We start from the raw sequence: 17,395 nt of genomic DNA, 5'->3' as shown, positions 1-17,395 counted from the left end.
ATTCCAAAAACCTAAGGATTTATCAGTCTGTTCTTCATATTTCTGTGATGCACTGCAGCTGTGTCAAAACAGGTTGCACATAAGAGGGCAGTTAGCTGTGAGACTTCAGACTAAGACAGAGATCATCATCTTTTTAGGACAAACAATAAGATTCAGTACAAAATAATGCTAGCTATAGAGAGAGCGACAAGGCAATTCAATTCTTCCTTTACATGACAAAAAGTATTGCTATTTTGTTATAGAGAAAGCTACAAAGATAGAAGGTTTACATCATTCAGTTATGAAATATATTCAGTAATGAGAAAACCCTTTAACACATTCAACAAGACACTACCAAATATTAGTTCAAGACATGAACAAGAAATAGGTAAATGATTACTAGATGTATTAAGTATTAAGTATCAAATACTCTTTTTTGAGTATATATACAAGGTTATACCATGATGGAAAATTCTGCTGCCAGCCACACATGGGTTTAGACATGAAATTTTTGTGTATTTTCATTGCATAAATCAAATACCGAAGAAGAAAGACTTCTTAATCCCAGCACTAATTAAACAAGAGAAAAACCCGCTTAGACAAGAACACTATAATCCTTACCAAGACTTTATAAAAACATGAATCCCAAATGAGGCCAGGTGCCAACCTGTTTCTGGAAGTGTTGGTTTATACACATAATGTTCACTTTGTAAATTTAATTTCTTTCAGGTAGAAAACATCTCATTTATGTTTCACGTCAAACACAAAATAGCTTAATTTGCAGTTCCAATATGGAATTAGTGTATCAATGTTGAGCCAGGTGTAGAAATTGAAGGGGGGTGGTGTTTGCTTAGCAGTATAGTCATAAATTACCAGCCAGCCATTCACTCTTAAATTCCTTAAATGTTTGTATAGCAAGCACATGAGAAAGTCCTGAAACATTGGTTAGCTCTGCATGTTCTCCTAGCTTAGAAAAAGTCCTACAATTTCAAAACGGATTTTTGTTTCCCAAAAAGTTATTATTTGTATTTGAAAGTCACTTTCCATCTCGCATGTAATTCCATCATCTGTGTCATGGGTTTTTTGATGAATTCATGAAATTGCACATTTTCTGGGGTCCATATCAGAGCTACTTGCAGCTCTGATCTTCTCTGCAAGGGAAGAGGAGAAAACACTTGCTTGACATGATATGTTTTTACAAGACTAATGTAAGTGAAGGATGGCCAAACACATTTTAATCATATTTGCAGGACTAAGAAATGCAAAGTTTGCACATTTTTATCTTCCTTTAGGAATCTCAAGTCTCATTTAAATGCTCTTCCTCAAGCAACCTCACCCCCCAGCAAGGGACAAGTCCCAGAAAGGAAAAGCGTGTCCAGCTCTGTCACAGTCACCCTGCACCAGCAGGGACCTCAGCACCGCACTGCTCTCCAGCAGAGGACACTGTGATATGCTCCATACACCACAAAGAACTTACCAGCTAAAGGCTGAAATCCTGCTTCCACCAGATCCTCATAGATATGCTTGACAGGATTCTGATGAGCCAGCAATATACCATGTAGCCAGATAAGCAGCATTCTGTTTCCGTGTTCCTTATAACTTTTTTTCCCTATGCAATACACAAAGCAGTGTATTTTGTGCTTTTGCACTTTCAGAGTTCCAAGAGGTTTTAAAACCTACTAATTTACTCTTATTTCCTTTCTCACCTAGAAGCAAAATGAAGACTGAAATAAAAAAATAATCCTAGCTTTATCCTCAGGCTACTCTAAAGGGAGGGAAAAAAAGTTAATACATCTTAAAATAAATTTTTCTTTCATTTTCCACAGCATGTGGAAATTTACCCTGTAGTAGTAGTAAACAACCACAGTGCATGCTGAAAAAGTGTTGCTTTCCCAGCATTTCAGACGCCTGAAACTACAAACTGCTCTTTCATGGCAGTTGTCAAGACAAAGCATGATCAAGGTCTTTCTGTGTCACAGGGTTCCCCAGGCCCTTATTTCCAGTGTGACCTGCAAGACCCTTCCATGCTGCTCACTGCTCCTGTTCTTGATTTCTGAAGGTGAAGGTTCCTTCAGGCCAAGAGGGAGAACAGAAATGGCCTCTGCTTCTACAGTACTTCACTTCCCATGAGCCAGGGATGAGGCTTGTATCCATTCACTGCTCCTTTTCATAATTTGAGTAAGAACAGTGGGGCCAGTGTGTATCTGTGATACTCTCATAGTTTAAAAAGCAGCTCTGCCCTGTGGTTGTCATAGCTTAATATATTATGCCTAGCCATTCAGATATTGTTACCTGTCCATTGTTCTTCAATAGCTTTAATTTGTTCATCTGTGAACTTCCAGAACAGGGCCAGTTTTTTCCATTCCTGGGGTTTTAACTGGTTGTATGCTAGATACCAAAGGGAGGAACGGATTTGCTTGGTCTGTGTGCTATGATCTTGCTTGAAGGACAAGCCAAAGTCTGACCTGTCATCACTATGAGCTAGACATTCCTGAAAAAGAAAGTAGATGATAATTTTGTAATGAAGCTGGGAACCTTTGCTTAGCAAGCAGTGAACTTTGTGTCCTGCATGGCTACTGACAGGTGATGTCCTCAGTGCAGGTAAAGGAACGTGTTTGGCTAGTAGAGCTCTTTGGAAGATGGCTTGGTGTGGATGATATTGTTACAGTCTTACTAACAGAACAGAAGCAAAGCCTTCTGTGTCTATTGCTATGTTTTATTAAGATAAATGCAAAATGAACCACTTTCTTTTTCTGGCACTTGATACACAACAGGACATAACAGCAAGTGTTTATTTTATATGTCACACTTGGAACACGGTTGGGTTTCAACCACAGTTGGCCTTTCCTCTTCTGGAAGGGCTGCCCTCCCCCTGAGGAGGGGCTGGGCACCATTGGCATGGTGCTTGCTCAAGCTGATGCCACCTCTGCCCCATCAGCTCTGCTTGGCTGAAGCAGGGACTACCAGGTGACTCGATGGCAGCATGAGCCATTGGGTTTAGCGTGTGGAGCCCCGTTCAGCAAAGGGTCTAAGGGCCAATAAGTGTGTGCGTGTTGAGCCAGGATCTGGTTTTATTGCCTGCATAAGCAAAATCACATTGAAACCAAAACCTCAAGCACTTTACCCTCCAGATTAAAAGTGATGTTGTTACCGTATGCGTGGCTCATCTGAAACAGGAGGGATGGGGTTACTTCTCGTTTGGGCACCTCTGCAAAAACCACCTCTAGCAGTGACTTCAGTCCTAGACAAGTGGAGCCCAGGGAAACGCCTCATTCCTACGGTAGGGAAGCTCGAACTACCTTTACATTTCATTTTGTTTATGTGCTAGTCGTGTTTCAAATCAGTCTCCAAACTGAAAAACTGCTTCAGAAAGTTGATACAGGATTACAAAGCAGATACTAAGCAAAAAAAGAGATGGCAGCATGCCATATTTTAAATGTGCTAAGCATAAAATACTTCATGCTGAATTAAATTCAGAAAAATACAACAGGACAATTTCCTAACCTTAAGAGTCTTGCAAGGAAAAAAGGAAAATCATTTTAGTTCAGTAAGTAAACATTGTCATGTTGGTTTGATTCCATTTTTCTGGTGCAGACTTTATTTCATGCTTCCTGACACATGCGGGGTGAGGTTTAGGACATTTTACTGGACAGCTTCAGGCTCTCCCCAGTTCAGTGTTTCTCTTCTGAGGTTTAAAAAAAAAAACAACCCAACAATAACAAAAAACTTTTTTCTCCTCCCTGTGCAGCAGCACAGCTTCTCTTTGCCACTAAATGTGTGCCTAGGCGATGGCAGAGTGGGACAGTAACAGCAGCCCTCAAATCCAGTCAAAAACAGCCTGGGCAGTGATAGGGAAGTGTTGGGTGGAAGCAGTAAAGAGGAAGAAGGGGAAATGGAGAGAACAAGATGTCTCACACATGTTAGTATCGTGCACTTCCTCACAGCAACATGACATTTCCTTTTGTAACTAATGCCTTGTCATAGATGATAAGTCAGCTCAATGTAACAACAAGTTCTTAGAATAGTGTTTCAGATCACTGTAGTTTTGTATATCATAACACCACCTGAACAATATCACATTCCATAGCTGTAAGACCCAAGCTGCTTTCCCAAGGCTGTGCTCTGAGCTTCAGGTAGTGGGATGTTAACACTTATGTTTCTCTTTCCCAACATCTGTTGGGAATCTGTGGAGCTCTTTCGGGAAAAAACATCTGCGTAAACATCTTTTCTTTTCCTCAGGCTATTCAGTGAACAATGCCAAGAGGTGAGGAGCGTTACTGCCTCACTGCTGTCAGACTTGTCATGTCTTCTCTGGCAACAGATTACTTCACTCCTAATTCCCCATGAAGCCAAAGGAAACAGTAATGTACCTGACAACTCCAGCTGAACTGATGCAAATCAAATGCGCACAACGCAGGGAGTTCGCAGAGGTGCTTTTCATGGTAATTAATCTGCATCTGTGATTTACCAGCACAACGCCCTGTAACATTAAGTGTTATGGATTTGGGCACACAGGGCCGGAGTGGGGTGGTAAAACCAGCAAATTCCTGTGCCTGTACTAGGGCGGGATCAGCGTGTACCACCCCGGGAGGCATGTGGCTAACCTGGTGAAACAAACCCTCCCCAGCAGGAGGAGAATGAAGTTACAGATTTGTGTGGCAGCTCAGCAGTGAAAGCGCAAGAGCTGACAGTCAAGTCAGTTCCTTTCACCAGTCCTTTTTCTCTGGTTTGTAGCTCTGGTGCTCACAGAATTACTTGCTCTACGTAAATAAATCTTCCTCCTTACACGTTTTATAGTGAATGCTACAAGAAATGTCTTTTACTGCCTCACTAGGACAAGCTGGCAAACAAACAGCATTATTTGAGAGAGCTTGGGGATTCTAAACTGTGTTGTGTCAAAACCTGGCAAATTTAATCAATTCTTAGGGGGGTACATAGAGGTCCAAACAGGAAAAACTGAGTAATCCAATATAAAACTGATGTATGGAGCGTTAGTATGCCCTAAAATGAGCCTTCGCCATCCTACAAAATACCCCCCTTTCATCAAGTGCGTAGGTGTAGCAGATTCTTTGTGGCTCATTGCTACAACTGTTACTGATAGAATAAAAGAACTTTGTCAGTGGTCCCAGTTAAGACCCTGTGACATGAGACATCCTGGATTTTCAAGACCCATTTGGGCTGGTCTGAGTTAGAAGGCATGTCTCCAGAATGGACCTCACCAGCAGCCCAGCTCCAAATACTCCTTTGATTTTAAGAGGTTCTAAGCTTAGCTTTTCTTGTTCAGACATTTAACCACCTACAGAGTGTGTACAGATTCGTAGGTGACATGGGAGAGTCAACGCAGGCCAAAATAATCGTCATCTACACCTCAGTACATCTGACTTGCAGCCCTTTCAAGGGAGGGTCATCACTAAGCAGCCTATGTTTAAATAACAAATGGGGAAAGAAGGGTAGAAATTCAGACAATCTGAGGTCAACCTAAGCTGTGTCCTTCACACTTGTTGCCTGGTTCTTTCCCATTTCAGAGTGTGTTTTATAGTTAACACACGTAGAACAGAGGAGGGAGCTCCTGCTGAAGCAACTGAGCTCTCAATAGCAAAGGAGCGACAGACACTTGCACTCCTCCATTTTTCAACCACAAATTGTGCTGTACCAAAGGACGCAAGGTTCAGCATGGATTCAGGTCATCCCAGCCCCGATGGCACAGTTTGAATTTGGGTCAGAATCTCTCTCCCACTATTTCTATGTGTAAAGCATGATGAAGGAAAACAGTAAGGTCTGCCTAAAATTTTACAGCAATTCAGGAATAGAGACCTTCCTGTTCCCAATCCTAGCCTCAGTTTATCAAAGCCAGTCTTGCAACCTGCCAAAAGGAACCACCTCTGGCAAAAAGCGCTTCAAGATCAGAATTGGCTTTTCCCTTATAGTTCTCCTTAGTGAAATGAGAGATGTCTCTTACCTGTTTCATGGCATAATACCTTTGTGCTTTAATGATCATGTCTACAACAAGGGCGTGATTGCTCCTCGATGCCACAGCTAGTGCAGTTTTTCCATGCTGAAAGCAGAGATAGTGAATCAGAACATTACCATATATATGATGATAGGTATATCAGAGAAGAAATGCAAGAGCTTAATTTACAGAGCCCCATCCCTTTTTTTCAAGAAAATGTATTGCTGCAGTTTTATGGCTTCAGGGCAGCTACCTTGATGGTAGTTTTATGCTTTGTGTGAGCTGTATCCCCTCAGCCCAGAGGTGGTCAATTTTTTCCCCCACTGAACTCCCCCTAAATAATTTCTAGTGAGGTACAGCTGCTTTCCGAAACCTCCCGCAGTCAGGCTGCTGCAGACCTCACACCAGCTCGCGCTCCCAGTCACTGTTTCCAGGTTCACGCCCGCCCAGGCATCTGCAGTTTGAAAACTACCACAAATACAGTCCATTCCCATGTTATGGTTTAACTGGCGTTCCAGATGGATAGTCTGGCAAAGTTGGAAACCTCCAACTTGAAGGGCAAACCTGCATCTTGTTTTGGATGTAAGAGAAGCTGGCTCACAGAATGAAAAGAGGGTGTGGGAATGACTTTCTCATGACAACTGAAGTGAGCACAACTGAAGGTATTTCATGGGTAGTACAAGCAGTCAAAGGAACTAAAAGCCATTGCTTTAATTCCAGCTGCAGAGGATTCTTCAGTAGGTCTGAACTCGTCTCTCCTATCAGCACTTTGATGTAAAGGCATCTCAGTGGCTCTGCAGGGTTCTGTCTGCAATTGTCCAGTTCTCTCTGCAGTTGTCTGTTTTCAGCATACTTGCACTGAGTGGAGCTGCCTCAGATTTAAATATTCATTCTCCACATATCAAGTCCTAGGCATTCTAGAAAATTAGACCTGAAAGAAGCCAACTCCTTAATTAGAAGGTTCAGTACTTAAATTATAAGGCATTTCAACTGTCCAGCTATTATAAAGTTCCCTGATTTATACCTTTTGAGTTCAAACTTCTGCTCTGCTCAAGATCATTCTAAATGGCTTGTTTTTAGAAAAGCATCCCATTGGAAGCCGAGAAATTTACATTTCATAAAATCTTTATAGCCTAGACATACTTCATATGTGAAGAGTCCAGAGACCACAGAAGCTCCTTGGGTCCCACCTCTAGAAAAGTGCTCTGCATTTCACAGGGAGGTGGAAGAAGGGGGTTTTTTTCTGGCCTCCTGTGCTAGTGCAGGCAGCACTGGTATCCTGCATGCACATGTAGCACAGCAGTCTTGCAGACAGGGATCACTTTCTGCACTATCAGTCACAACCAACGACAACTATATCTGCAGATGGGAGGAAGGAAGAGCTCCCAGGAGAGCATTTCCTGAGCTGTAACAGCTTGTAGCTTGTGCAGATGCGTGGCATGCTCTGGAGGCTCAGAACCCTTGCTGCCAGGTCACGAAGGACAGGAAACCACTCTGCAATTAAAGCAGGCTCTCCTTTTTCCTGCCTGCTGTTCAGCAAGGACGGGAACGTTTTTGGCACCTCAGCACTGGTTTAGTTCAAAGAGGGCTGTGCTTGTGAATGTTCACAGTGGTGGCGTGGGCTCAGGGGTCATCCAGCAAACAGGCAAGGGAAAAGCAACTCCAAGAGATCAAACCAGTGTAGAAAAGTGACAGAACTTGCGCTGGCTCAGAGCCATGTTCTCATAACATTTTAACTCTGTCAACACTGCTGTAATGCCAGGACAAAGGCCTGCAGGTGCTTAAGGTCAAAACAGGCAATAATTAATTTTCTGTGCCTGCCAATGGCTAAAGCTAAGGCACTGTCTAATGTGGACAGGAATTCATTCTGGGTTAGCCATGTGAGAACTGCAGCTCTCCAGCTAGTGTAAGGCATGACTCTGAATGGGAAGGCTTAACTGCAATGCAGCATCTTACCTCAGCCTCCCAAACCGCATCAACTGTATCATCCGCACTCGGAGCCCCAAGCCTCACATCAGGCTAGGGAAAAAAGAGATGATGATCCTAGTCCATAAAGTTTTGTTCATCATCAGGACCGTTTTGTGCATGAAAATTACTTTCTAAATTCCTAAAGAGCTAGATTTTGCTCATGATAAACATAAAATCTGTCAGTTCAATCATACAGAAAATGAATACAGTGGTAACAGTATAAAAAGGGAAAGCTCAATCTTGCAGTAATTTAGCAAAATTTTTTTAAAACTTCATTTGGTACTCTGTTATTTCAAAAGCAATTCCCCAGAGACCCTGCTTTGGTACTACTTCAGCTTTTGCCATTCTTGCCTTAGTCTTTCCAGGCTGAACATCAGCAACTGGATCTAAGCACCCACCTGAACGGATCTGGGACGGCTCCTCAGGGACGTAACACCACCATTTCCAGATGGCTAAAGGGCAAACTCACTGTTGCTGCAATTAGTGAAGCTGGCAGTACCGGTGCCTTTCCTGGCTGCAGGTGCACAGTTACAACAGCCGCAGGCTGTTTTACATTCCATAAGCCTAGTCCCTTTTTCCATCAGAGATCTCTGGTGACAGAGTTTACCCTTCAAACTGCAGATCTTGGAAGTTATACAGCTCATCACTAAAGCCATTTCAGATTCTCTGCAAGCTGCGGGTACGGTCATACTAAAAGGAGACTTCCTATGTAAAAACTAGCAGCTAGCTTTACCTAGAAAAGACGACTGGCAACAAGTGCTTCCTGTGTCTCTGGGAAGAAGGTTATTAAACCAAAAATAAAGTCACATAATCCTTGCACATATGAGGAATGCAACCTACCTTATCCACGGACTTGAGATCGCAGTGTGCCTTCAGCAGCACTTCCACCAGCTCCACATTGCCAAGATCAGCTGCCAGATGCAGAGGGGTTTCCTGCCTCTGGAATTAATGACACCAAATAAATACAACAAGCCAAACTCCCTCTTAGAAGCAGAGCACTCACAACCTTGATGTAAAGAAGATTTACAACAAGAGATAGCCTTGGTGAGAAAACATGGAACAGAGTGAAATCATTTAACTTTTGAATGATCTACCTGCCAGTTTTGTTTCAGGCAAACAAGAGAGCATCTGGGATCTCCACAGGAAAACCAGGCAGGAGTTCCAGCTGGCTCAGGAGAAAGTTGCTGTCATGCCCCTCTAATGTACTGTAATCTCTCTGAGCTCTCTCTCTTTTCCCTCTTCAAACAAGTTGTTTTGGACAGAGTGCTTCATGTGACTGCCAACCTCAACACATACTATCCTCTTGAGTATTTTTTTCCCTGCTGAAATTCATGCAAACACAACTGGACATCCATAATTTTCAGCCATACATTGTGCCACAGTCCACAGGGTTTGTTAGCTAGCCCTGCCACAACAAGATGATATTCAGCAGAAGTCTACTTGCTCCATAATGGGTTCAGTGAACCTTAAACCATGCACAACCAAAAAAAAAAAAAGGAGGAGGGAATAAAAGCATTAAACAAAACCAAACCATTACCAAGAAATACAGATAAAGAAGTATTCAGCTTCATATCTAATCTTTGCGTCTGAAATGAGGGTCGTGTAGTCTCTACACAGCTGCAAGTACCCAAAAAAACCCTATTTATCTATTTATCCTTCTACAGAATATTAGAATGAGAAATTCCAGATGCCTATGGGTGTAATGAAGCAGCAAATAAGATATGTTGTCATGTGTGGAAGCCCTGCATAGCTGGACATGTCTCTTAGCATGTTTCAGTGACAAAGCATCCTTTTAAGTTGAAGGTTTTGTGCCTGTGCTTCTCTGATATTTTAGGTCTACATTCTGTAGGTCTGGTTAGAGAACTTTTTTTGACATTTAAATCTGAACTTAAAGGTTGCAGAGTCAAACACCCAGACCTTACACAGCAAGAAACACCAGCCTCAGGGTTCCACATTAGAGTCTCCATCAGCTCTTTTGGGAATACACAGCATAATCATATGACCTCATAAATTTCCCACAAATTTCCACACCCTACTTTCTTTTCTCAGTAGTTTAGAGATCTGTGTATGTAGCTTTTGTGTGTAACTTCAGGCATGCTAGAGACAAAGTGCATCTTCCTAAAAGATGGGTTTAAGAAGTTTACAAAATTCTCTTATTTTGTGACAGAAGGCCTTGTCATTACAGTTGACTCCAACCACAAATGACAACCTCTGTCTCCCACAAAAATGTGCATAAATTAATCTTTAGCAATAAAATGATCAATGGGAAGGAGCAAACTACAGGTTTCAGACTAGTCCTTGTTCCTATCATGTGCAACAGCTCCACTTGTTACGCAGGAGACCAGGGAGCAATGCCCCAAGAAGGAGCCAGAGTGCCCGATGATGAGATGTAGTGTTATAGGGAGCACTGCAGCTGGCAGGCTGGTCTATGCAGAGTTGGTGCCTCAATGCCTGCCTGGTCCATTGTGACCAGGGTGCTAGTGTACAACATCCACGAGCAATGTACAAAATCCTGCCACACTGACCATGAGCACTGGATGTCATCCAGATCCCTGGAGGCCTGGTTGTTGGACAGGGCACTGCCAACCACCTTCACCACCATTAACTTCCTATTTACAAAGGCTGTCAATGACAGAACAAGGGGTAATGGCTTTAAACTGGAGAAAAGCAGATTTAGATTAGACATTAGGAATAAATTCTTTACTATGAGGGTGGTGGAGCACTGGAACAGGTTGCCAAGGGAGGTGGTTGAGGCCCCATCCCTGGAGATATTCAAGGTGAGGCTCGACGAGGCCCTGGGCAACCTGGTCTAGTTGGGGGTGTCCCTGCTGACTGCGGGGAGGTTGGACCTTGAAGGTCCCTTCTGATCCAGATGATTCTATGATTCGATGATTCCTCAGATACTGGACACTTATTTCTGTGGTAGTCTACTTGCCTCACTGGTTTACAGTATCTTTGAGGAGTTACTTTGCCTTCGTGCTCTTAAATCACCTCCAGAGGCTTGAGAGTGGCTGCCTCTCTTCCAATCCCTTCCTCAATCCCATAGTCCCTGGAGATGGATCCCAGCTGCTGGACTTCCTCACCTTCCCAGCACTGGAGCAACCCCTTCCACCCCTCAACAGGAGATGCTGCTTCCCTTGCTAACCAAGTTGACATCCGCTTCCACCGTTTCTTCTTCAGTGCAGGAGCAACTATTACACTTGAGGGTTGGGTCTCTGGTGTGTGCCCTCAGATTGAGTGACCTTTTCAGTATCTATATTGGTGGCTTCAGCACAGGAGATCTTCTGAGCATCCCTTTGTGTGCTCCTTGGTCAGCAGACCCTTTCTCTTTCTCTTTTGAGGGCACTGGGTGGCAGCTCAGCAGGCATGGGACAGGGCCCCAACACAGTATTAGAAATCACTGTGTTTCATCCGATCAGGCAATGTTCCCCTCCTTCAAATGGTGTGCAAATCACCTGGAACAACCTGTCTATTCAGGCATGAAATGCAAATATATTGGAGGCAACAACAGCCCCAGGCACCTGCCCAACTCCTCCCCCACACCCAGCCACCTCAGGATCTACCTCCTCCAGGCACATTCCTGTGTGGCATTCCCAGTTAGTTGTTTAACTGTATGAAAAATAATCAAAATGAGGCTTGCTACACACACTAGTATGCATAGTCTGATTACACTAGGATCTTCAAGGAACTGAGCAGCTGTTACAAGAAGATGGGAGAGACCTATCCTGGGGAAAAAGGAAGGGGTAGGTGCCATTCGTTCCTCTTTCCACAAAGCACCTCTCCCAGGAGAAAAGGAGGAAGGTGAAATTGATGATTTTCTCCATGAGGTGGTTCTCCAAGTACCCGGAGCATAGGACCCATAAATACCAGATTAGGCTCAAGGCCAGTGCTTTTATCATGGCTGTCCCAGGCAAAGCAAAACAAAGTGATACCCAGCATAACAGAAGCTGAAAATGGTTCAGCAACAGCTTAAACACCGGTGGCTTACCAGTGCTGTTTTGGTCACAAGTCTGAAACACAGCACCCTATGGGTTCCTATGAAAAAAATTAACTCCATCCCAGCCAAGTGACACTCTGCACTGGGTTCTCCTCTGAGATCAGAACCATTGAGACATTTCTGTCATTTATTTTGCGTGAATCGTACCACTTGAACAATAAATTAACCCAAATATTTTCTGAATATTTTGCTGTCCTTATCTTGCACAAAGAATACCAGCACAGCATGTACCAGTGACTAACACATATGCACACACACAAAAAAGATAAGGAGGGAACTGCCTTTTCCTTCCTCTTTTTTTGTACCCTGAGCTCATAAGGAAAAGAAAAATATTTTGAGTAAAATCCACACAATCTCCTCTTTACCAGTGAAGTTATGTTAATTCCCAGTTTTTCTTACGTGATTTAAGGAGTTTATGTCATGATTGGCATCCAAGAGGCTTCTTACTACCATTAGATGATTATTGACGATGGCTAAATGGAGGGGGGAATTCTTCTGCTGTGGAGGGAAAATAATGAACTATTATATTTGGGTACATAATTAGAAGTTCATTCAAACAAAAAGAGGTTCGTGTTAAAATCTGCAAAGACAATATGCTCTAACAGAGGTTCAAGACTCCAGAAAACACCCCTTGAGGTGCAGGTTTATGCCAGATGTGGCAGCCTGCTCCCGCTCCCGCAGCACCACCAGCAGCAGGTGAACAATGACAGCTGAGAAACACGGGAATGTCGAGTGCATGGGATGTGTATTGGCGTGTCACCACTTAGAAACATGGCAAGGCACTCCTCTTACATGTACATCCCTGGGATGTGTTGCTACCCTTGGCCGACAATAGAGAGCTTCGGGTAGTGTTTCTGTTCCCTCAGAAAACTGGGTTTGCCCTTAGCTGGGTGGGCTGGAGACAGACTAATTCTGTCAGAGACGACTTTCCAGCAATAAACTCTTGTCATATATTGCTGCTAGAAATATTCTTCATACTTAACTGACTTGCTGTCAGATTTATAAAAAAAAAGCAAATTGCAGCTAGAAAGAAATAAAGGGGTTTGATTTGAATGATTATTTATTAAAATAACTGGGGCACAGATCAAACACCAGTCACAAGCCAACCATTGGATTGGCAAGATCACTTTGTGTGTTGAACCTGTGACTCATCAGTTATATCTTACTAAGTACAGCTAAAGAACAATTCCATACCAGTGCCATTCACGGATGCCCGACACCAGTTCATTAGTGTCTTTATAAACCCCAGCCATTTCTTCAGTGCTACAGAAAAATAAAGCAAGCTCTTATGCAATACTGCACTGGAAATGTTTCCAAAACATAAGTTACAGTTTTATGAGTTACTTCTGCTACAGAAAGCCAATGAGAACAAGCAGCACAATAACTGCCTGATCTTTAACACAAATTGTTTCAAGCACATTATAAATTGCTCTTCCTTGATGGCGTTACACAACAGGCCAGTGATCATGGCAGATAAGTCACGAAGCCCAGATTCTGTTTTCACCCTGTACTGTAAAAGTGGAAAATAATTTCCTATTCACAGAAAATCTCACGGGTAACAAAAACTGAAATATCTAAATTGAGACAAGATTTGAATCTCAGGAATAACTCCTTTTTAAACCCCAAAGAATGGTGGCATGCAGATTTTGAAGCCATATGCTTTGAGTGCAGAGGGTGAAAGCACTCAAGTGTTTATTTACCTTTTATTTACCTTTATTCAAAATCATTTACAAGTCTTTACTCTTTGCCCATTGCACGCAGGGGAGGCCTGCCTGACTGCTGCTTAGTTCAAGCAGGGTGCTTTGCATGCCTTCTCCTAATGCCTGCTCCTTGGCTTAGCCTGGCCACCCCCACACTGCACTGCACCAGTCTGCCCAGGCACTCACTGGTTTTGTGCAACAGGACCTTGTTTTTGTTGGTCCATACGTGTTGATAACCAACACCCATAAGCCACATAACACGTATAGTAAAAAAACTAAGGAACTAGCCAATCTCATTCAGCTGTCTGAATTCCCAAGGATGACCACAAAAGACAGGACAGGCTGAACAACAGCAAAACAATCATACTGATATGCACTCACCTCGGGTTTAGGAACCAGGTCAATATTCCTATCAATAAGAAAATTAACCAAGGAGAGATGTCCATTCTGAACTGCAATCTGCAAAGCACTGCTATTGTTCTGAAATAAATGGTATAGACAGCAAAAACTTATGGTTTTGTTACCAGAACAACAGTACTAAAGCGAGCTTTCAATACATTGAAAGAGACCTTCATTTACATTTGTGTTATTATCCCCTTCCTCCAAAAAAATCCCTTTGATAAAAAGATATAAAATCAAATGGATCAGCAGTGACCATGATGTGTTTTTGTAAATACTGAAGGAACTTCCTATTTTTACTATATCACAACCAAAATGCTAAAAACATCAGTATTCTGTAGTCTTTTTCAGTCTCTCCTAAGATAGAGGTAAATCAGCATGGTCAGCTATCCTATGCCATGGAAAATGCCAATGCCAAAATGTCTCCTAGACTGTTAGTTCAATTTGTTTTTAACAAGCAAGTACAGCTACATTAACAAATTTTTTAAAATAAATCAATAGAATATTTTTATTTAATAATTCTGCTAAAACAAACAAGCTCTCAATCTGCTGGAATCATAAACTTCTCGCAGCAGGCAAGCCAAGGCCATTCAACAGATGTGAGCTGGACTGGAGTCCAGGAACCAGATGTGGACGAGAGGTTTGTCATCAGTTCAATCATATACGCTGCCAAAAAGGAGGATTTTCAATTACCCTAGTTGGTTACATTTCCTAGTCATATGTTTTACTATTGGACATACAGTAAATAAAAAAGCTACAGTACTCTGTCAAATAAGTCTTAGCTATATATCTTCCACATCTGTTTTACTCTGTTAGCACTCTGCGTTCCCAATTGTATTTTATTAATTTAATATTTTACCATTTCATAAAAATAAGCAGAGAAAATATACTGTTAGCACTCCCAGAAAAGATAAGGTCCTTCCCACAGCCCAGGATGTCCCAGTATCTGTATGCTGGAGGAATACTATGTACATACTTGAGTTAAAACATTGATGTCACTCCCTGCTTCCAGTAAAAGTTCAGCGCATTTTTCATGACCTCCTTCAACAGACAAGTAAAATGGAGTTTCTCCATTCTAGAGCAACAGAGAGAAGTGTCTGTTCCAATTTAAGCCATGTGACTATAAGGCTGTGACACAAAACATGTTAGCTCAATCACACTCATCCAGTTCAACAGAAAGGGGGAGGCGGTCACGAGAGAACACAACCTGAATGCTATAAATTAACGCTTAAATGAAATGGCAATTCAGCAACACTTAAGTAACAGATGGCATTTATGTGGACAGATGTACAGTAAAGGTTTACAATACAGATAACTATTTCATAAATATTAATCACATTCTTTTCAAAGAATATTGCTAGAAACCAGCACAGAAAACAAGACAGTGGGTAGCAGTTGCTGCCATTCAACACCAGGCAACACTGCTAGCATGCTAGCACGTATCATAAGTACCAATTTCTGTTCAGTTCAATGCCATGGATTTGTGACAAATTCCAAACTCTAGTAATAGTTATAATGAGCGCTTCTAGCAGAAATAATTCTGTTGCATATTTATTTCAAATATTCTCAATAAAGTCTCCAACTTTCCACAGCAAGTCTCTAAGCTAAGTTATGTCAGCTGCACAATGATCTAATCCTTGCTTCTTAAATCCTAAAACACACAGAGGTTTACTCTAGTGCTTCAGCATTCACAGAAGCATCAATAAATTCTGATTTTGTCTTGCTTAAACTCCTGCCACCATTACTCTGGTAAACTTAAAACATTTTGGTGCTTTACTCATGCTGGGGAAAGAAGGACCTGTTTATCCACAGCCCAGAACATCTCCAGAGAGACAGGAAGGTCACACCATTAGCCATGGCAAGGCAGGGGCACAAGCAGCACAAGCTTTGGGTGCAGAAGCAGCATTGTTAGACAAGGCTTGGAAATACAAGGGCTTTGCATTTCAAAGGGGTTCATGTGCCTCAAAGCTTGCACAGCTGGAAATAACAAAGAAGTTGGATAAGAGACAACCCCTCCACCCATAAATCTGTTGCTGATTAAGGAAGAGGAGGACCTCGGGCGTGAGTGGGTGTCCCTTACTCATTTCAGCCGCTGGGCCAGCGGGCCATCAGCCATGAACAGACCATCAGACACTAGGCAGGTTCCTGCAGTGGACATGCCAGCCCACACCAAAGTGAATTCACTTTCCCAGTTCATTCCAGCTGCCCCACAGAAGAAGCAGAAGACACGAGGACCCTTTGAAAAGCAGGAACGCTGATCTGAATACCCTCCTCCACCAGGACTTTAAACCTTAAAATAAAGTTCAGGAGTGCATCAAATCAGTGATACAATCTCCACAGCTAATATGCGATTAGTGAATATTCTGGCTGAGCTCTCCAATGCTAACCCAGGAAAGAAAAAGTGGGTAGGCGGCACCTGCAGCCAATTCTGTGCAGTCAAATGAGCTCAGATGAAAATGGTGCAAAGCTGAGACATCTTTGCTGAGGTGCCTGGGGCAGTGTGTGCTGGGCACGCATGTTGAACTGGCTCAATGAGGAGCCTGAAAAGCACCAGAGATGGTAAAAGGAATGGGATCGCATAGCCAGAAATGTTGGAGGACAGGAAGCAAGGTGGAGGCTCCTCTGTTTCCTCCTACCATGCAAGGGCATGCAAGACGGAGGGAAGGCCATTGTGTGAGGAGCAGAGAACAGAGGAAAAGACATTGCAGGAATTAATGGAGCTGACTTTATTGGAGGAGGGACAATGAAACAGCATGCAAAGGTACTAGAAAAGCAGCAGAACTAACGACGTCTACTCAGTGCAACATTTATTCCTTTAAAATGTTATTTTTGAGTTGATTTTTCAAATCTCTTACTTTATATCTTTTAATGATTTCTGTATCCTTACCTCATTGAGGTCATTTATTTCCTCCCACTGCTCCAGCAGAATTTCTATAACTTCACTGTGACCATTTTTGGCTGCTAGATGCAATGCTGTGTTTCCATCCTTGAAATTAAAATGTCAAATAAGACATTTTAAAACCCAGAATAAAGTCAAAACACTAAGTAAAATCAACACAAAGCCTTTGGTCTTTTACATACACCTCTCTTTTACATACAAGGAGGAGGAGGCAGATCCACACAGCATGTTCCAATGTTCAGACTAGTCCAAAAGGGACCTTTTCAGATCTACACAGACATGAACTTGCTGGTCTATGTGGTAGTCTCATATTCTGAAAACTGCAGGCTATGACCAGTAAAAAGATCTAAATTTCTAACTCCTAAAGAATGAATCAGAAAAAAACTTTGGATACTGGTTCCTACAAGAATGGGGCCTACACCAAGCCCTCAAGATCACTGATTTAAATATTAATGGCCAAAGCCTAAGTAAGTATACAGAAACTTGTAACGGCTTTGATGCCA

General features: G+C 42.5%; 1 protein-coding gene across 5 annotated transcripts in view; it reads right to left on the bottom strand.

The window, feature by feature from the left end:
* Positions 1 to 104: 104 nt before the first annotated feature.
* Positions 105 to 17,395, bottom strand: part of ANKDD1B (ankyrin repeat and death domain containing 1B) — a 31,088-nt gene continuing 13,797 nt past the window's right edge. For 3 of the 5 annotated variants that reach the window (XM_014965096.1, XM_014965098.1, XM_014965097.1), the window contains exons 7-15: positions 16,881 to 16,979; positions 14,970 to 15,068; positions 13,976 to 14,074; positions 12,294 to 12,392; positions 8,738 to 8,836; positions 5,939 to 6,034; positions 2,272 to 2,470; positions 1,457 to 1,588; positions 105 to 1,130 (exon numbers count right to left, since the gene is read on the bottom strand). In XM_014965096.1, the coding sequence (XP_014820582.1) occupies positions 1,072 to 1,130; positions 1,457 to 1,588; positions 2,272 to 2,470; positions 5,939 to 6,034; positions 8,738 to 8,836; positions 12,294 to 12,392; positions 13,976 to 14,074; positions 14,970 to 15,068; positions 16,881 to 16,979 (981 nt within the window). In that variant the 3' untranslated portion in view covers positions 105 to 1,071. Of the gene's footprint in view, positions 1,131 to 1,456; positions 1,686 to 2,271; positions 2,471 to 5,938; positions 6,035 to 8,737; positions 8,837 to 12,293; positions 12,393 to 13,975; positions 14,075 to 14,969; positions 15,069 to 16,880; positions 16,980 to 17,395 lie in introns of all 5 variants that reach the window. The other 2 variants (XR_001414410.1, XM_014965095.1) reach the window with 2 other exon arrangements.

Source organism: Calidris pugnax, unplaced genomic scaffold (genome assembly GCF_001431845.1).
Source record: "Calidris pugnax isolate Ruff unplaced genomic scaffold, ASM143184v1 scaffold273, whole genome shotgun sequence".
Taxonomy (NCBI): domain Eukaryota; kingdom Metazoa; phylum Chordata; class Aves; order Charadriiformes; family Scolopacidae; genus Calidris; species Calidris pugnax.
This window is presented reverse-complemented; position numbering and strand designations above follow the sequence as displayed.